The 19,935-nt window shown below is 43.0% G+C and overlaps 2 protein-coding genes across 3 annotated transcripts; one reads left to right on the top strand and one right to left on the bottom strand.

Annotated features, from left to right (window-relative positions):
• Nucleotides 1-1,844: 1,844 nt before the first annotated feature.
• Nucleotides 1,845-5,806, top strand: trim69 (tripartite motif containing 69). The gene is made up of 6 exons (XM_080510187.1): nt 1,845-2,549; nt 2,667-2,762; nt 3,379-3,612; nt 4,297-4,319; nt 4,414-4,529; nt 4,618-5,806. The coding sequence occupies exons 1-6, from the start codon at nt 1,914-1,916 to the stop codon at nt 5,160-5,162; spliced, it is 1,650 nt and encodes a 549-aa protein (XP_080366313.1). The 5' UTR covers nt 1,845-1,913; the 3' UTR covers nt 5,163-5,806.
• Nucleotides 5,807-5,956: 150 nt separating this feature from the next.
• LOC308140409 (bone morphogenetic protein 1-like) lies at nt 5,957-19,029 on the bottom strand. Of its 2 annotated transcripts, none has more exons than XM_080510181.1 (20): nt 18,674-19,029; nt 15,551-15,652; nt 15,302-15,445; nt 15,065-15,182; nt 14,346-14,524; nt 14,112-14,217; nt 13,307-13,431; nt 12,970-13,085; nt 12,501-12,603; nt 12,300-12,416; nt 12,005-12,150; nt 11,466-11,661; nt 11,230-11,355; nt 10,379-10,542; nt 10,107-10,287; nt 9,653-9,778; nt 7,927-8,054; nt 7,622-7,835; nt 7,183-7,433; nt 5,957-7,091 (listed from the first exon to the last, which is right to left on the bottom strand). In XM_080510181.1, exons 1-20 carry the CDS (start codon nt 18,813-18,815, stop codon nt 6,957-6,959), a joined length of 2,919 nt encoding a protein of 972 aa, XP_080366307.1. In that variant the 5' UTR covers nt 18,816-19,029; the 3' UTR covers nt 5,957-6,956. The 2 variants fall into 2 exon arrangements, with proteins under 2 accessions (XP_080366307.1, XP_080366308.1); XM_080510182.1 differs by having other exon boundaries at nt 10,379-10,539.
• Nucleotides 19,030-19,935: the final 906 nt, after the last annotated feature.

The raw sequence follows: 19,935 nt of genomic DNA, 5'->3' as shown, positions 1-19,935 counted from the left end.
CTATCTGTGGAGAAAACCTTTTCTTCTGTGGTGTTTTGGGGAGTGTTTTGTGATTGGGAAATTTTATGTTTTCAGTTTTCCCAGCATCACAGAGAGACTGAGTTGATAGTTCATGTGAATATAAAGCCAAAATACACCAAGCCAAAGAAACAACAAAAACAAACTGTGACCTGAACTCGATTCCCTTTATGGAAACAGACAGGTTTCTAATATAAAGTATATCATTTTAAAAATTCACAAGAAGCCGTATTAAGTGCATTTCAGTCCACCATTGACCAACAAATTTATTATTTTTCTATGTGTTTGCATCTTGACGGACTGGTGAGTCGTCAACTGTTACTCCCCACGTTTCATACAGCTTATTGATGACGGAGCTCTTTGTGAAGCCGACAGTGGCATTGTTCTACATTCATTTGTCTTCTATACTGTGTTATAAAAGCACAGGGGAGCTGATCCCATCTTACTATGGGCAAAGACAAGGTAATTCCTGGTCAGGTCACCGGTCCAACACAGGTTAAACACCTACAGAAAACACACTCACATTCACTCTGACTGGCAATTTGAAGTCTCCTATTAACTCTTGATGCATAAACATGTAAACTGGACACAGAAAAGCCCTCAAACCGGAGCAGGGATAATCTCTGACGAGAGTGCAAACCATGTTTGATTTTTAGTTTCAACACCAGATGGCACTACTGGTTCTACAAAAGAAAGACCGGGTTTCCTGTTTACACATCCACAAGACAAATAGGAAAAATTAAAAAAAATAGTGAAATCTGAGTGTTTAGTGAGCAGATACCAAACAGAAGTGCACCTACTGACATCAAGCAAATCATTCCTCAATTTTTTTTTCATAAATACTGTATGTGTTCAACTGTTACTTAAGAACTTACAGAGTTTTCTTTCTAAACTTAACCCAGCACAATATTGGAGCTTTCACTCATAACATCAAAATCTTAATCTAACATAGCTGGCAGCTATGTAGACTGTCTGAGTTTTCAAAAATGTATTTTCCCTTCTATCAGCAATGTCTTCTGCACGAGATCAAACCTTCTGCATTTACTCCTCCCACACCAGACGATGAGAGAAGTGCTCTCTTACCGACTGTCATCCAGCTGTGACTCTACTCCCCCGACTAGTGATTATATTCTGGTCTGTGTTTAGTTTGCTGTGTGATCAGTCTGATGTAAGATCCTGTAATATCTTGCTATAGAACTCCTCTCGGTTGCAGAATCGTCTCCCTGAACTGATACCATCAGAACAACATCGATAACAAGCTCGTGTGTGGAAATCATCTCTATTCAACAGATGTTTTCTGAGGCCCCGAGGGGCAAACTTCATTCTCACAGGATGCCTGTTGTATTTGTGTTGGTCCACAGCAGCACTCTCTTCCTGCAGGATGCCTTATTTCTTTGTATAAGTCCCCTAATGGTCTTGTTTACATTTTAACTATTATAATTACTGACAGGGCAGAGAGCCATAAAAAAGGAGGAACAGTTGTGCCGGTCTCTCTGTCCCAAACACACTCATTCAAAGAGACATGCACTTATACACCCACATGGTCACATAAAATGGATTTACATTTTTTGGCCGTTACACTGCAGAAGATTAAGAGTTTACTGAAGTAGGACTTTCTGTGCACACTTGACTAAGCAAACATCCAAGAAAAGAATATCCATAGTTTCCTGAGTATGTGACGTCAGTCTGAAGGGGAAAAGGGGGGGTAACTGAGATCTCCTCACTATCTGATGTGGATGTGGGAGGCTGAGGCTGCTTCTGCACCACCCCTTTCATTTCTCCACAGTCAACAGGAAGACTGGAGGCCGAGTCGAGCCGCAGCACTCTGCAGGAGAGGAAGGACACAGAGGTCCACCGGCACAGTCAGGACAAAGGAGAAAAACAAAGGCAAAGGAATGAGTAAGAATCAGAAGGAAGTCAAGAAAATCCAGACAGCCTATCTGCAGAACCTGGAAAAACTAAACCAGGGGATAAAGCCAGAGAAGAAAAGTTGGAAGCCCAAAGAAGGAGACTTTGCTGTGCAAACAGCAATGGAGAAGCAACGGCAGCCTCCCATAGCTGCACCAGCAGTGAAAAGCTCAGCTCACAGAATCAGTAGAGATCTGACCTGCTCCATCTGCTTGGATCTTTTCAAGCAGCCGGTGTCTCTGCCCTGTGATCACACCTTTTGCTATGTTTGCATCGAGGGTTACTGGGCTGGACCCCGGAACCCAGGGCAGGGGGGCACTGGCTCCTGTCCTCAGTGCCGGAAGGTGTACCCTGGACAGAGCTACAGGCCCAACCGCATTGTCGCCAACATCGTGGAGAGCTACTGTCAGGGTCTGGAGGAGAGCGGGTCAGGAGCCTGCCTGGCAGATGTAGGGGTGGTGGAGAGGGCTCCAGCGCCCACCCCACGCTGCAGCAGACACCGAGAGGAGCTGAAGCTGTACTGTGAGGAGGACCAGGAGCTGGTGTGTCTGGTGTGCGGCGTGTCACAGGAGCACAGAAATCACACCATGGTGTGTGTTCAGGAGGCCGAACAGAAGTACAGGGTGAGTGACGCTTTAAGCTCTAAATTGAAGAAATGATCCACCGGGGGGGGGGAGTAGCCTGTTTTTCTGTTGTAAAGTGTGAATGGCCGTGTGTGCAGTGATGTTATGTTTTGACAGGTGTCACTGAACAGCTCCATGGATTCATTGAAAGCGGAGTTGAATATTGCACTGCAGTACGACAGGGAAGCTGAAGATGAAGTTAAAAAACTCAAGGTGAGTGGAAACCAAATGTCACCGTGGAGATTCCATATTGAACCACAATATGAATGTCAGGTTTGAGGGATCAAAGACCCACTATGAGCCACAGAAGTGACATTTCTCAACAGCCAAGACTTTCGAACGCAATTGATTCTATCAATGCATACAAAATGTAATCATTAGAATAAGATAATCACTTCACATGATCTTATAGGTGGGGTTCAAATCCCCAAATCAAACAAACTCTACAGTCTAAGTTGCAATCATCCTGTGCCTGTAAAATGAAACAAACAAATACGTTAGGGGTAATACGACGATACAAATAACAGAAAATAATCTCATTGAAAACACCTGAAAATAGATTATCATGAACAATATTCAATACACCACTGCAATCTAAAACCTTACATATGAATGTAGTATAGTAATGCTGAAATAGAAGGCTTACATGACAATGGTGCATCTTTCTTTCCTACATGTCTCTCTCTCTCTCCCACCAAACTGTTCAACTTGACCTGCTCTCCCATTTGTATAATATGAAAAGCTACTCCAGTAAAGTCCCAGAGTATGATGTCACTGTGTCTCCTTGAAGTGTGATGAATGTTGCTGTGTCCTCTCCCCGTCCACTCAGGAGCACACTGCTGATCTGAAGCAGCGGATTGAGGCTCAGTTCAGCGACCTCCACCAGTTCCTCTACCAGGAGGAGAAGCTCCTTCAGGTGAAGCTGAAGACGGAGGAGCGAAGAGAGCTCATCCGCCTCGACGAGCACAAGGCGCTGCTGTGCGTGGAGATCTCCCGTCTGCAGGGGGCCGTCCACGAGATAGAGGACAAACTGAAAGAGATTGACCCGTTCACTCTGCTCCGGGTAAATGCAGCTCACGGCAACTTCATAAAGTACAGTTCATCTGGAAGTTATTACCCGCGTGATGATTCAGCGGCAGGGATTAGGAGATATGCTGAGTTTGTGATTCATGTTGAAACTGGGAGAAAAAAAAATAATGAGAAAAATCTTCTTGTACATCACTTTTGTAGCAGACACGAGTGTCTTTGCCAATATTTTGAGCGAGCTCCAATAACAACATCTAAGATTTCCCTGAGCAGGGTGTGACCAGTCAGACTTTCCTGTTACGTTTGCGCTCTGCTCGCAGCGGCTGTTGTACGCACTGATCATGTCGCTATACATAAATCTCAAGAGTAAAGTCTCTCATATTGCTAAAAATACCAACACTGCTGCTTTAACAAAAGACTTTTCCTCTCAATGGGCTCAGACAGGATGTAGGCCAGTGATCTCACTCGTTGATCTGAAGAATAAGGAGTTTAGTTCAGATACGGAGCAGCGCTCTGGCCACGGCTTTTGGGACTTTCCCCCGGCCACAGAGAGATCCCACAGGGTGGAATGGCGTGAGCTCAGACATTGATGTAATGTGGAAAATGCTTTCCCGTCTTTTCGACAAAACCAAACTAATCACCAATCTCTGTGTCTATGTGCGTGTGTGTGTGTGTGTGTGTGTGTGTGTCTTCCTGTGTTTATTCCTCGCTGTCGTTACAGAGCATCAAAGTGCTGCTCCAGAGGTGAGTGACGGGAAGGTCTTGGCCAATTTCATCTCACAGGGTGTTTAGTTTTATGTTCCCTCCTTTTACTCTTCGTCTCTGCTTTTGTTGGCAGGCCCTCGCTGAAGTTTGAGAAACCGGTGTTTTCACCACCCAGTCTGTGCGAGGGTCGCTTTGCGGGGCCCCTGCAGTACAGAGTGTGGAAATCCATGAAAGGGAGCATTTATCCAGGTACTTGAAGTCGCACGATGGCTTCTCAAATCCTCGAACATTGAAACCTTACAAGCGACTCTTTAAACTCCTTCCCCTCTTTTGTCAGTTCCGGCGGCCATTACGTTCAACTCCAGCACAGCCAACCCGTGGCTCAGCCTGACCTCCTCCCTCACCTGCGTCCGCTACCAGACCTTCAACCACACGGTGGAGGACAACCCCTACCGGTTCAACGCTGCTCTGTCGCTGCTCGGGAGCCAGGGCTTCACCCACGGCCGCCACTACTGGGAGATTGAAGTCTACAGCAGCACGGTGTGGACGGTAGGGGTGGCCCGGGAGTCAGTGCCCAGAAAGGGAGTCATCAAAGCCCTGCCCACCAACGGTTTCTGGACTCTCTCTCTGTCCTATGGGATCCAGTACATGGCGGGCACATCCCCTCCCACCGTACTGTCGCTGGAAGAGCAGCTGGCCAGAATCGGTGTGTATCTGGACTACAAGAGAGGACTGGTGTCCTTTTACAATGCAGAGAACATGACGCACCTCTACACCTTCAGGGAGAACTTCACCGAAACGCTGTACCCCTACTTTAACCTGGGCTTCCTGGATAAAGTGCATGAAAATGAGCCACTCAAGGTTTTCCTACCAAAGATTTAACAGCTGTGGGAAAAAAAGGGGGGAAATAACATCATAAAAGGTTCTGAAAAACTGCAAAAACAATGTCAGAATATGAGAAGAAACATTTGTACTTTATCTTTTACAGACATCAATACAACTGGAGATTTGTAAATGTGTAACATTCACCAATTATTTGTTTTTGTAGCTTGTAAAATGCATCTTAGATAACACGTTTATGTCAGAATTATAACTAATTTTGTAGACTGGATCTACAGCTGCACATTTTTTATCTCAGAGAAATGGTGCATCAGTGGAAAAACATGATTGTATGAGCTTTATATAATATGTCGTTGCTATTTCTTACAGTTCATAGATCTTTCTTCTACACAAGTTTCTAATGCTTTTGATAATTAGTTATTCTATACTCAGGTTACTATAACCCCAAATAAATAGGCATATTGTGTTTGATAAAAGATTGTTGGAAGTTCCAGGTCCACGTGAAAATGTTTTTTTTTTTAAACCCTATTAACGTACATATCAGGACTATTGTTTTTCATATAACTCGTCATAACATCTTCTGCATGCTGTGTTGCTTTAATGTCGAATCATTCAGGGTCATACAAAATGAGATCTGTGCCAAATGCTATCCAGTGCCTCAGAATAAAAGTTGTGTTTTAGTTAAAGGTTTTGTCATTTCTTTTTCCAAAGTGGACTCTTTATAGAATGGTAGGTAAATTAATAGAACCCTGTGGAGGTACAGTATTTGGATTCCGATCCACTGCGGCGACAAGACAAACAAACGAAAAACTGTAACCAAAAAGACTGTCCCTTAATAGATACTGTGAGATTCACAGAAAAGAAAAATCTGAATTAATGTTTCATCCATATTTGTGAACATCATTGCAGATTTATGCAATGATGATTTATGACTAGCTGTCGGTAACTAAGAGCACAAACACATATATAAACATGTTAGTATGTCATATCGGATTTGAAAGATGACTTTATGTACTCCAGCTGCGAACGCTGTTTCACTGAAATCTCTTGAAACTTTTATTGGGCGACAGACGCTATTTGGCAGCTTGTGCATTGCATCTCTTTAAATTTTCTTCTGCACTAAAAGTTGTAAATTGAGGGAAACACTATTAATCAATAATGTATAAGTCACAGCTGTCTGAAGGCATTTAGAGAATTGTTTCTCTCAAAACTAGAAATGGTAAAATATGTGTGATTTGTGTGACATGGTGATCCAACACAGCGGTCCAGATGAAGAACTGTGGTGTGGGTGTTAGTCATTATGTGGGTGCACTTCTGTAATTGGGAAATTGTGATGCAAAAACAGTCCAGTTAGGAATTCAGGAACAACTCAATGAACGATATTCTGTTTGTTGTTTTTCATTATTATTAAGTGCATTTTGACAGGTGATAAACTACATCAAACTGCGTTACATGCATTAGCAGTGAGCAACTTTTCAGCTTCACACACCAAAATGTGACACAATGAATATTGTGATTGAAAAATATGGCCAGACTATAACACAATATATACATTTTATATCTTGAAACATCACTAGAATGAGATTTGGTCACGACAGACTGCGTTTCTACTTGAAATACCTCAAACTAGTCCTTTTACAGCTACGTAATTAGAAAGAGTAAAGATGTAATTTCTGTGGCATGGCTTCAATCGGTCCAACAGATGTCAACACAGAGTATGCAGGTTGGTATTTGTGGCGTCGGCCCATGCGTTCACCCTACCGCCTGGAAATGGGTGTGGCTGACCAAATGCTAGGGGTGAAGCATCCATTCGGGTTTTGGAAAAAATGTAGAGAGTCACTTGCTTGCGTGTAACGTGTCCTGGAACTTGGTGCTTGTGTAGCGGACATGAAAGCCTTTTTTGTTTATGCTGTCGTCCGAGTGAAACTTTAACACAACGGCATCTCCCGCTGAATAAACCTCCTCTGGAGCCTGAGGAAACGGACACAAACGTTGTTTTGAAACGCGAGTTCACTCACGGAGCATTTTGGGGGACAAAAACAATCGATGCGATGAAACCTACCCCGGATCCACAATACCGTCCCAGCCTGGGGGACTTGGTGTCAGCCCCGTCGTACAGCTCTACGTAGTCATATCCACAGTCTGCTTCCTCCTCGATCTCGAACACTTGGAAGATGATCTCTACGCCGTAACCCTTCTCAGCAGTGACCACCCACAGACAGTCCGAGCCTCCGGGGTAGTTGTTGTCTCCAAACTGGGCATGAGAGTACAGTTCTTTGGTCTTGACCTCGGCTTTCAGGCTTCCTCCACATTCTGGAAACCCGCAACCACAAAATTAGGGAGTTAAAAAGAGAAACTCATAAAAGTGATGAAAGAATGCAGCTCAAGAGGCAAAACAGAAAACAAACTTATTGTTTGAATGTAAAAAATCTTTGGTATTCTATTCTTTGCCATCACATGCTTGTGCTGTACTTGACTTTTCAACACTGTGCCATGCCCACCTGCTCTGTATGAAGCCTCGAACCCTCTCTTCTGCACGGAGTTGTCAGAGAAGAATCGTAGGAACATTTGGTTCCCACTGGAGGTAACCGGTGAAGGCTTTTTGGTACCACAGAATCGCCCGAGACTCTGTGCACGCGTGTCTTTACCGTCAAAGATCTCCAGATGGTCGTAAGCACACTCGAGATGAGCCTCCATGTCGACTTCATTAAAAATCTGCATTTGCATTAAAAAAAACAAAAATAATAATTTAAAAAAAGTACCAGAATGGACTGCTTTTCACCTTCGTAACTGTGTCGTTACATACCAGTTTGATTCGATGTCCAGGGGTTGTGAACAGAGTCCAGGTGCAGGCCTTCTTGCTGGGGTATTTATCGGGCCAGTTGGGGCTACTGATCGTGCCCGACACACTATTCACCACATGGTCACAGCCCGCTGAAGGAGAAGAAAACAACACGTTGCTCACACATTCTCTTCTTTGCAGGTCTAATTTCCATCCATCTTCTAAACCACTATATGGGCACAGACAGCGAAAAACCGAGACAGGTTCATCATACACTCATATTCACATCTATGGGCAATTTAGAGAGGCACCAATTCACCTCAAACGTAGGAGCAACCCAGAGTACTCATGCAAGTGGGGATGCTCTATTATGTGGCTCGTAGCTTTCTTTGGGGAGATCTCAATTTGAAAAGCCATCAAACAAGAGGGAAAAAAAAAAAAAAAAAAGCAAAACTCAGGTTTTTCATATGCAAACATACTCTTCCACAGAGGTGTTTTATCATTATTTAGCTAAAAGCTTTTCAATATGTGACTCAGAAGACTCGGTATGGCCAAAAACAAGACCCCGCAAAGTGTACAAGAGAGATGTGAACTGCATTTTTTTTTTTTGTTATTCATAAAGTGCCTGTCGCCGTCTGCATCAGCAGATGGCGTTAGTGCTGTAGGTCAAGACATTAGTGATGCGGCGGTAACAACTAGCCATCTGAAGGATCAGCATCAAAGCCATACTGGGGCTGTTTGAATATACGCTCATAAAAGGCTTCAGAAATGTGGTGGCCTGAGAAGCAAGAGTCTAGATTAGCGATTCTCAACTGGTCTGGCTTCAGGACTCGTCGTCAACCCTGAATGACAAGCGTCGACCAAAATCAAGTAACATATTCAAGTTTTCAAATTAATGGAGCTACATTAGGGTGCATTCTAAACCTGTGATGGTCAGAAATCATACAACAGTATAACCCCCCCCCCCCCCCCCCCCAAAGGTTTAATGATAAGTGACAAAATGACCAATAAATTCCCTAAACTACTAATTTTTAGTAACTTTGGCTATATTTAGCAGACTCAACTCTGTTTTGTTTGGTTTTTTTCTCCGCAAACATGAAATAAAACTAATCTCTGATTTGGCGTTGCTTAAAAAAAAAAGCCTCACAAAGAGCATTGAATTTTGTTTGAACTTTTTTTCCTTGTGAACCACTAACACCAGGCAGGCGAGCCACTTTTGGGCATCTGAGAATCACGAGTGCTGATCATTCTCGAATTGTGGTAGGGGTACACAAGCTCCCTTGAGCTGTACATACAGGGGAAACAATTTATTTCTTAATGAAATCGGAAAATATCTAAATATATGCAAGTACAACAAAACCTATAAATATTATCTTCCCACTTTTTGTTGTCTTAGCGTGCTATATTTATGCAAGGTGGATGTTGGACCCTGTTGCACTTTGTTAGGATGAGTTTAAGTTCCACTTATCGTGTTATCATACTGCTTTGTACAATGTGGATGTGGTATGCAAAAGAAAACCAGTAAGTAATTCTCATATTCAGTAGTAAGGCATGGCAATTCAAATTTATTTAAAGAGCACCATTAAGACACAATGCAATTCACAGTATGTATTCCCTTTGGCTGGTCCAGAATCTGGTCATTCAAAACCAAACTTCTCTTCAGCACCAACAGGTACGTTTATCAAGTATGGACTGCTGGACTGACCCTTGGACTCTCACAGATGAGTGGACATCGGTGGGTATACTGTACCTTCCTTGCAGTCGTGTTTATTGTCATGCAGCATGAAGCCGCTGCGACACTGACAGCTGTAGCTTCCAAAGGTGTTCACACACTCATGCTGGCAGCCTCCGTTAGCTTTGGAGCACTCGTCGATATCTGTTGGGACATTATGAGGATTTTCATGCAGGTCATTAATTTGCACATTGAAATACGCCAAAACAGACTGCATGAAATAAGTACCTTATGTAGTTCTCATGTGTACTTTATGTGTGTAGGGCCAATACAAATATCAAATACTGTAGAGCTAAATAGAACAGACTATCTCTGGATTATCTGATATACTTCAGTCTGTTCAGCCTTTGTTAGTGCAGCAGGAACTCAACTGTTCTCATTGTTGTTCTGGTCTGATGGGTTCACTCTCCTCACTGCGTCGTGTCAGAAGACTTACTGTATGTAACGTTTCCTAAATGCATCAGTCGCTCACCAGAGAAGAAGTGAGCCTTGAAGCCCTTTTTGGAGACAGTGTTATCCGACTTAAACTCAATCCTCATGTTGTTCTGCTGGGAGGTGATGACCTCCGGTTTCTCGGCCCCGCAGAACTTCCCATGAAGCTTTGAGTCGGAACTCAAACCGCTGCGTACTTCCACATAGTCGTATTTACACACCTGAGGGGGGAACACACACACCGACACACATAAGAATGAGATTGAGGGGATTGGGAGTAGAAGTGGAATTCTTGTTACAAACAGAGCCTACATCGTTTCCTTCAGTTTCGAACACGTCGAACACCAGAGTGATGCGATACTGGATGGGAGCCACAAGCTGCCACACACAGTTCTTGTTGGGGGGGTACTCTTTGGGCCATCCGGGGGTGGTGAGGGAGCCGTTCAGCTTGGTGATAAATCCACCACAGGCAGCTGCTAGTTGGGGGCAAAAAAAAACCAGAACACCTATTTTAGTGGCAGAAATAAGACAGAAAGAATCCAGGATAAAATAACTTTGGGGGCTGAAGTCAGTATGGTAAACAAAATGTTTCTTTTGTAGACCTTGTTAATGTGTGATTATTATTGGGGGGAAAAAACCTGTTTTGCATTGTGGTTATTGAAGTCAAAATAATGTGAATTTGTGTAGTCTATACCAAATCTTTAACAATTTACATATTGACTTTAACACTGTCAATACTTTGTCACTGAATGAATCAAGTTGTCTTTTGTCTGCTCAGAGTATTTGCAGCAGACAAGTGCTGCTCTCTTGTGGTGAAATGTCGAACTGCCCTTTTGAATTGCACTATAAGAATGATCACGTCCTGAAGATTGTCTACTTTAATGCAACAAATCAAATACAATGCAAGATTTTAATTGTTCCTCTATTTTTCTATGTGATGATTTAAAACAAAAACCTTCTAAAATAACTCCTGAGCTCATCCTGTTTCTCTTGACTTGAATTAAATTAAACAAAGCAGAGAACTGAAGAGCATTGAAGAACTGATAAATCATCAGTGCCAGCCTCCAGTTGACTGGATAAACTACAGAGCCATTCTTCATGCTGTAAAACATTAGCACTGTGACGCTGGTGGCGGGTTCTCGTGAGTCGGTCTCTACGCTCACTCTCGCAGCTCCGTCTGTCCGCTGCCAGCTCATATCCAGGATCGCAGGCACATCTATAGCTGCCCAGCGTGTTCAGGCAGCGCTGCTCGCACTGCCCGTTGTCAGGCCTGGAACACTCGTCCATCTCTAAAGGATGAAACAAAGAAACACAGAAGTCTTCCGTGTCACCTTTTCACATTGTGGAATGAAAAAGCCGGTTTGTGTTTGGCAGCTTATCGCTCAAGCAACTTTGCGACCTTTAAAAAAGTTGGCCGCAAATCCAGCTTTGTTGACAGATCCATCGGATACGAACTTAAGCCACAGTTGGTTGGAGCTGCTTTTGATGTCATTGGGTTTCTCGTAGCCACAGAAACGGCCGAGCAGGGGGCTGCTCTCCGAGCCTCCGTCCCTCACTTCCACGTAGTCGTAGGCACAGCTGTCATGTCTCTCAATCTGCAGCCAAATCATGGGACAGAAACAGAGAACAAACTGGAGTTTATTTCGAGCCACAGATACATCACAGGTACCGGGCAGGAAAAGCTTTGGATGACGGTAAAGCAAACAGTCAGAACAGCAGCTCCAGAAATTTGCATGCAAAATAAAAGGAGTGCGCAATGAGTAGTTCTACAGAGATGTAGAGATGTTTATAATGCGTCATTCTCACATACACATGCATGTACACAAAGTTCTGAGGTTTTATGCAAAAAAAAATGTTTTAACAATCAAATGTGGCTGGAACCACTTTTCATAGCTTCTTGCCATAAAATATGACTAATGACAAAATAGGTCATTTTACCTCAAATGACTGAAAGGAGAGGCCAACCTCCAACCCGTCTGCCACTGTGATTTTCCACACACACATTTTGTTGGACTGGTAGTCATCGGGATAATTAGGAGACTGAATCTGGCCGCTGTCCCGTTTTACCTCTCCACCACAGATGGCTGCACAGAAGGTGAGAAATGGGATTAACGGCCGTTTGTTGCCTTCATTTTGCTTTTAGCATTTCTCTTTTGAGATGTTTGAGTGTCATTATGGATGTACCGTGAACCACAAATGTGTATTTACAGCCTCTGTGTCGCCGGTGCTGTACCTTCATAAACAGCTGAAAAGCCTTTTCCCACCCAGCTGCTGCTGCTTCTAAATTCAACCCACAGTCGGCTGTCAGTGGAAATAATTGCATCTGGAAGGCTGTCGCCACAATAACGGCCTGCCAAAGCGTGTTAGACAGCAACGTTAGTACCTGTGAGTGAATGCCTCGCGGCGCACGTTGCTGAGTGTAAACCAATCAGACCTCTCAGGGGGGCTTTTCTCCAGAATCCATCTCGAACTTCGACGTGGTCGTACCAGCACAGGTGACTCCTGAAGAGGTCCATGGAGGTAAAATTGAGAACAATCTAAGAGATGGCAGACATGGAGGCAGTGCATCACAATGACATCAAGACAACTCAAAATCCATCCTTCCATTTTCTGTACAAGACACCTTCAACAGGTTGGAACAGTGCTTAAAGTTAAACTTATCAATTTCATGTATTCCACATATGCATGACTGCTGAAAGCAATAAGTGTGACTTGATTACTTTAGTTTTTTGGGTTGTTTTTTTTGCTGACCTGAATGCAATATGTTCTACTAAAATAATCCAACTATAATTAACTATATATGAGTCATGTTGATGGACACAAGAGGATGGTTTTTGTGACAAATGGCCTGGTGGATTTGGTGCTGCCCTCGACACAGCTCTCATATATTTCATATCACTCACCTTTTCTCCTGGAGTGACAGAAATCCTCCACACACAATGAGCGTACGCTGAGTATCCGTTGGGAAATCCCGGAGACGAGAAGTTTCCAGTACTCTCCTGCAGGCTGTCCCCACATCCTGACACAACCACACACCAGAGCGTCAACAGCGATGTACCATATGCCAACAGAGCAAGAGAAGTCACGATGGTGTCCAAGAGTCAAGGACTGGAGGGAATTTCAAGCCCAAAACTCTCCAATAGAAGTTTTCACTTCAGCAAGATCACACTTGACAGAGTAAATTGGTCTTTAACAGAGCGATCAGAGATGAAATAGACACATTGAAGCGTTTTCACATACTTGCACATTTGTAGAGTTTGCGTGCTTGTGCAATGTCTCCTTTGCTCAGCTTGGTCCTCTGTCCAATAGATGGTCTGACTCCATTGACGTCATAACGGGGTAAGATGGTGTCTAAGAAGACGCCTCTGTTTCAGAAAATAGTCATTTTCAGAAAGAATTCAAGTATAAAATATATATTTTTTTTTTAAATATTTTGTAGCACAAAAGAAACTTGTAGCTTCACTGATTAGGATTTCAAAAATGTCAAGTAAAAAAGGCCGATATGAGTCCAGGTTACAGATTTATCTCTCGCTCAGCAATCTGATACTTTATTGATTTTGGTAATCTCTCTCTCGGGGTTTGGAGCTCCCACTTTTGCACAGTTCCCATGGTGATGCGCCCATGAATGACAGGCATGTGCAAACAGAGCGCTCTGAATGGGGCCTTTCGCTGGTGCCAGCCGGCTCAGTGGAGCCCGCTCCTGAATGCCAGAGAAAAAGGCCACTCCAGCTCAAATTGTTTAACAAAGCCTGAACTGCCAGGCCTTTATTTAGCTTGGCTTGCCTCCATGACCCAGACCTGCATCATAGTTATTGAGGTAACAAAAAAAACACCCAAAGGACAGAGAAAAGCAGTGGGGCAACAACATCCACGGGAGAGAAATAATAATAAAAAAGGGGACTTCTGTGAAATAATTTCTGTGACAATAAAGGACCAAATCCCCGCAGGTCTCCTACAAAGCCGCTTCAGCCGTGGTGGGTAAAAGGACAAACAGCAGGTCGGGGGTGTCAGCCAACTTTAGCGATCCGAAAACTCGACTCATCACCTGGAAAATGTGTTCCTTGCATAATGCATGATGCTCCCGAAGTCGTACACCTCTCCCAGCGAGTCGACCTCGCCTGGTTCCATCTTCAGGAAGTTATACTCCTGTCCTTTTGACATACAGACAGTCAGTGGACTGAATACAAGGGGAAATATCTGGAGCATTAATAAATATCCATACACGTCCCATTTGTCACTCGTTCGGGCCCCGAAGACACACAACAGGCGGCAGCAGTACCTGGTTGGATGTTGTCTCTGATGATGCTCACGTGCTCGTCGCGGTCCGGACGTGTGTGTTCATGCCAGAAGCCAATTACATGGCCAAGTTCATGGACCACGATGCCAAACTTATCACAGTTTTTCCCGATAGAGATAGCCTGAGGGCCGCCGCCTCTCCGCCCCACGTAGGAGCAACACCTGAAGAGAAACGACGCGAGGCGGGAGTTTTTTTTTCTTATGATAGCGTGTTAATTCATATTACAATCCTCCTGTCTGCCAGAGACCCGGCTCCTCCTAAACATCGCTGGCCTTCCTGACCAGCGTGTCAGTAGTTTGCATCACTCATCTCATGGCTCAGGTCTCACTTAAGTCTGTTGCTCTCGATAAAATGGTGCAACACCCAGTAAATGAAGTGAAAACAGCAGGTGGTCAGTGTAAGCCATGTGTTAAACCCTTGCTCTAAAAGTTGAATGGTTTTCACATAATTTAAAAATGAATAAGAATGAATGAATCAGTTCAATTTTGTTTGTTTGTTGTTGGGTTTTTTATGCACAATGCTGAACTACAGCAACGGACCGACACAGCATTTTTCTCCCTTCATTTCGCTTTCTGTGTTTGTAGACTACTCGGCCCGCTCAATTTTTTTAATGACCTCTTAGCTGCAGTGTCTGCTTCCGCTAACAAGCTTGATGACTTCATAAACTTCTCCAGAAACGGCGACCGCGCTCCCAAACTCACCCACAAGGTCTGTAGGTGAAAACAATGTAGCTCTCTTCGGTCGTCCGCTCGGTGAATGTTACACAAGTGTGTTTCTCCCAGTGACGCATTGCCTGACGGAAAATGGCTCGCTGACTGCCTGGAAGGAAAATCTGGATTAGTTTAACAGTTTCTGGACTTTTAAGCTGCACAAGGGGGGAAAAAAAAAAAAAAGCACATGACTGTTGTTAAAAATACCGTTTTTTATGGCAAACTCACCAGTGAAGTTCCCGCTTATCGCGTAGGGGATGATGCCGTCCGGCCACACTCGTTCAGGCCGGGACGTGGCTGCTCTCCTCGCACGGCGGAGAGTTTCCTTAGCTGAGTCTCTCCTGACACTTTCGATGGATGCAGAACTATTACCTGTAGAGTAAAGAGGTAGATTTTCTATTGAATAACATTTCCATGCTTAGTCAGATTTATTTATGGAGTTTTATTTTGTGTGTGTGTGTGTTGCTTTTTTGACACCAGAGTCTGTGTGGTTCCTCTGGTCAGCACGGTCACTGCTGTGACCCCGTCTGAACATCTCAAGGTCTTCTTCATCCAGAGCAATGTCCCCCATGAAGGCCACTGTGACGGGAGTTAAACAAAATGTACTCATCATTTTATTTATTCACGCCATGTTTATTCAGTTCAGTTCTGAATTTCAGCTTTGGGTCAATAAAGTTCTTTATTTTTACAACTCCCTTGCCATTTTCCCCCCGTTTCTCATCTTGGGAATCGGAGGTCAGTCACAACAGGCTGCAGGTCCGCGATCTCCCCCAAAGATTTCTAACCCTACCATCCAAAAGTTACAGTGGAAAAAACAGGATTCACTAGACAACAGAACATTTTCCAGCCTTCTCTTGTCAGATTTATTTGACCTTGAATGGCTTCGGGCCACAGTTTCATGTTGTTAGCTGACAGGAGGTGCGACCGGTGTGGTCTGTTGCCGCTTTTGGCTCGCCTGCTCCAAAATTCCACATGTTATGTGGTCACAGATGGTCGCCTGCATCCCTTGTTTTGTACCGAGCGATTATTTGAGTTAATGTTGTCTTTCAATCATCTTTAGCCAGTTGTGAACCGGCTATTTTTCCTCAGCCTTCCAAAGACGCCGTCTCACTGCTCACCACTGCTTACCTTTTCCAGACATTTCTCTGTAACCCCTGACACGTTCCCACCAGCCTGGCATCGACAGCGACGTCTCACTCAAAGTCCCTTAAATGATCTTTTCTCCTTCTTCTGGTGCTCAGTTTGATAATAAGCAGGTTGTTTGAAAAGCAATGTCTACATACCCATGTGTTTGACTGCTGTTTGACTGATTTGCATTTGAAGCTAAAAAGTGGCACCAAATCACTTCTTGCATGTTTTGTCATTTGCACTGTACAAATCAGTAAACTGAGCATCTTTGAGGAATCTAAAAATTGCAAAACAAAAGTTTATGAAAGAATCTAAACTAATGACTAAACCAAACATGCACATCATGATTGATGTAGAACATGAATAATTAAAAAAAAGATATAATATCCCATTAGTTTACCAAGACTTTTGCATTTCTTTTGTGCCAGCTTGAAAAATGTCACTAGAGCCTAAAACGATGTCATTAACTTACACAGAAGGCTATTTATTGTACTTTCAAATGCATCGCTTGTAAATAAACACCCTTTGTATTGAACCCCAGAGCCAATGTTCAACGACATTAGAAGCTATTTCACAAAACATCCAGTGACAAAGGAGACACTGTAAAGAGAACACAAATCCAGGCTTCAAAACACAATTTCCGGAGCTTTTAGTAGACATCACACACACACACACACACACACACACACACACACACACACACACACACACACACACACACACACACACACACACACACACACACACACACACACACACACACACACACACACACACACACACACACACACACTATATAGGCTATTTCGTATCGTATAAGCAGAGCTGCTCTCTGCAGCCTTTCCCTCTAAACACCTCATTCAGCCGTGTGATGTAAGAACCTTTCAAAGCACAAATGAAAAGACGTAGCAGGCCTGTGTTGGCCTTTGAAGTAAATTCACTCATGCAAAGGGTGACTGTAAATGACTGTCACCCCTGCAGTGTGCACCCCATGCCCTGAAGCCAGAGGGATTTCACCAGTGTCCAGCCGAGGACTGCGCTGGCACGGCCTCAATGACCTCTGGTCTCCAGGCAACTGCCTCAGAGTAGCAGAGTGGTGTGTTTTCAGTTTCAGAAGTCAAAAAAAAAAAAAGGACAACCTGCTAGAGGCCCCCTAATGAGCAGAGTGAACTGTTTGTCATGTCTTACGATAAAGAGAAATGCGTGACATTTTCTTTACCTCCCGAAGAAATACATTAGATTTTGTAGTTAACTGATAAATTATGACTTATATATCATCAAGAGCCCAATTCTCCATAACTTATCAACACAACTGACTGTTTAGATTTTCAAGTGCATGATTAAGAGGATGTTCTGAAGTGCTTATACACACATCATATATGAGCACATTTGTGCTTTCACTCAAAACATTAGTATTCTACATTTAAAGTGCACACACACACACACACACACACACACACACACACACACACACACACACACACACACACACACACACACACACACACACACACACACACACACACACACACATATGATGCAGAGCTCTCGACAACACAGCCAAGTTATAACATGATGTCGACGCAACTCAAACTTGGAAAACAATTCCAAGCTGGACATGCATGATAATATATTACAAAAGATACATTTGTTCAAAACTATTTTACTCCTAGAACTTTTGCTTGAGTAATGGAGATTTCCATTGTGTATTTTTCGATACCACATGACTTGTGCATTCTTTGACTTGGAGAAAACAACTTCAGTGAGATGTTGAAGCACTACAGCGAGTAAAAACAAATATATCATTCAGATATAAACTGCGGAGGAGGTAGACTTTTGACTTTGAAAGTTTTTATGATTGTGCCCTAATATCTTCTGCAGGTGCTTTCTGCAATGCATCATATCAACACTCAAGTTATTATTTATTAGACATGATGTTGTGCATCAACAGTGAAAAAGGAAACCACTGCCAATTTCTTTATCTTTGTGATGCTTGAGTTTTTGCACTTCATTCCAATAGTTCCAACTGTATTGCACTCTATTGTAATGTGCACTTTTGCACTTTTAGAATAGCATTAATAGCTCGAGTTCACATTTCACATGCAAAGAATTCCTTGTTTGCCAAAGCTGTTATTATAGCATTTAACAGTGTTGTTTTGTTCAGTAACTTTTTTTCAAAATACAGACTTCAGATTTATACTTGCTGATATATATATATATATATATATATATATCCATGTGACATTAAAATAACTGTTGTTTGCCATGATCACCCGACCAAAAACATATCTAAATGATCCATTTCTTGTACTCAAACAGGTTGCTCAACAGTCCATCTATGCCACGGTCTATCAGTCCGGCTCAATTAGATTAGAGCCTGAAATAACCTAAACATAATGATCAAATGATCCATCTCCTAAAGGAAATATAAATGATTTTTTTTTTTTTTTTAAAGAAAGAAATGCACAGTACCAGCTTTGCATGGATCCTTGTAGTCGATTGCATCTCCGAGGTGAGTAAAAGCCGTTTCCCTGGACTCCCTGTCAGCGGCCGGAGAGACGCGCACGGCGCACAGCAGCAGCAGCAGCAGCAGAAATGCAGCAGAGACTGCCATTAGTCCTGATCACAAACCTGCAGGAGGTCAGCCTGACGAGCTTTGGCAAGTAAAAAAAGGACGCAGGAAAACTCGTTCCACATTGACGCTTGGATGTTGGTTTGTTTGGTGGTTTGTTTTTGGTTTTTTTCTTTTTTTTTTCTTCCCCTCTCAGGTTTACATCCTGTTGCAGTGACTCCCGCAGCGCACAGCAAAGCGCACATCCATGCGTCTGAAGCCCGAGAGGTACTTTACCTGCTGCAGTCACATGGCACAGGACAGCAGCTGGACACTGTGGAGTTTCACTGCATTGAAATGTGGAACAATTCTGTTTTCTTTTTTCATCAGATTGCAATGGATTTTAGGTGTTTAAATTCAGTTTGTTAGATTTTACGCTTCAGTTGGAGGCCTGAAAAAACGATCCCAATAAATCTAACGGATCTCATCAAATTAAGATTTTTTTCTTCTTCTTCAGTTCATCATGAACTCGGTAGAGCAGAAAAAAAAACAACCCCTTAAAGAAATGTTTGTTGTATATGTCCGTTGCAACAATGCATTAAGATAGAAAATCGGATTAACTTCCATTTGACAAGTTGCCATGTTTGTAAAAGTCATGGATTTATAGAATGACCAGCAAGGTTTCCAGCAATGTAATGCTTGTTGTACACATTCTTGAAGCCATCCATCCTTCCATCCATCCATCCATCCAGCACACACACAAGCACACATATTTACAGACAATTAAAAGGCAACAATTAACCTGAAGCTAATGGGTTTGGATATGAGAGGAAACCAGAGAAAAACAGACACAGTTCTTACTTTGGAAAGAGACCAGTTTTGTTTTTCATGTGAGAACATGGTACCAACCAATACACTACCTATTTGACCCCTAAAGCAAGATAATAATCTGAAAAAGCAACAATTTATTTACTTTGCTTACAATGTTTACTTGACTCTTTAATGTGTAATATGGAAAAGTCATGTTTCTACATGAACTTGTGGCCCTTGTGGATTTTTGCCACAGTTTTGAAGCTGCTTCCATCGTAAGGCGGCGAGAATCATTTGTTTTCCAACCGAAAGCTCACTGTGACATATTATAATGCAACCCTCGCTTCATTTACCTTTTGTGCACGTGGATATG

The sequence above is a fragment of the Blennius ocellaris genome (genome assembly GCF_963422515.1).
Source record: "Blennius ocellaris genome assembly, chromosome: 15".
NCBI classification, from domain to species: domain Eukaryota; kingdom Metazoa; phylum Chordata; class Actinopteri; order Blenniiformes; family Blenniidae; genus Blennius; species Blennius ocellaris.
Note: the sequence above shows the minus strand (reverse complement) of the source record. Positions and strands in the feature narration are given on the sequence as shown.

Excerpts from the sequence above, each read along its gene's own strand:
- trim69 (XM_080510187.1), top strand. The coding sequence starts at position 1,914 with ATGAGTAAGAATCAGAAGGAAGTCAAGAAAATCCAGACAGCCTATCTG. Across the intron at positions 3,613-4,296 it reads ACCCGTTCACTCTGCTCCGG|AGCATCAAAGTGCTGCTCCA; the intron begins GTAAATGCAGCT and ends CTGTCGTTACAG. Across the intron at positions 4,530-4,617 it reads GAAAGGGAGCATTTATCCAG|TTCCGGCGGCCATTACGTTC; the intron begins GTACTTGAAGTC and ends CTCTTTTGTCAG.
- LOC308140409 (XM_080510181.1), bottom strand. The coding sequence starts at position 18,815 with ATGGCAGTCTCTGCTGCATTTCTGCTGCTGCTGCTGCTGCTGTGCGCC. Across the intron at positions 13,432-14,111 it reads GCAAGGAACACATTTTCCAG|AGGCGTCTTCTTAGACACCA; the intron begins GTGATGAGTCGA and ends TTTCTGAAACAG. Across the intron at positions 12,151-12,299 it reads CTTTTCAGCTGTTTATGAAG|CCATCTGTGGTGGAGAGGTA; the intron begins GTACAGCACCGG and ends CCTTCTGTGCAG.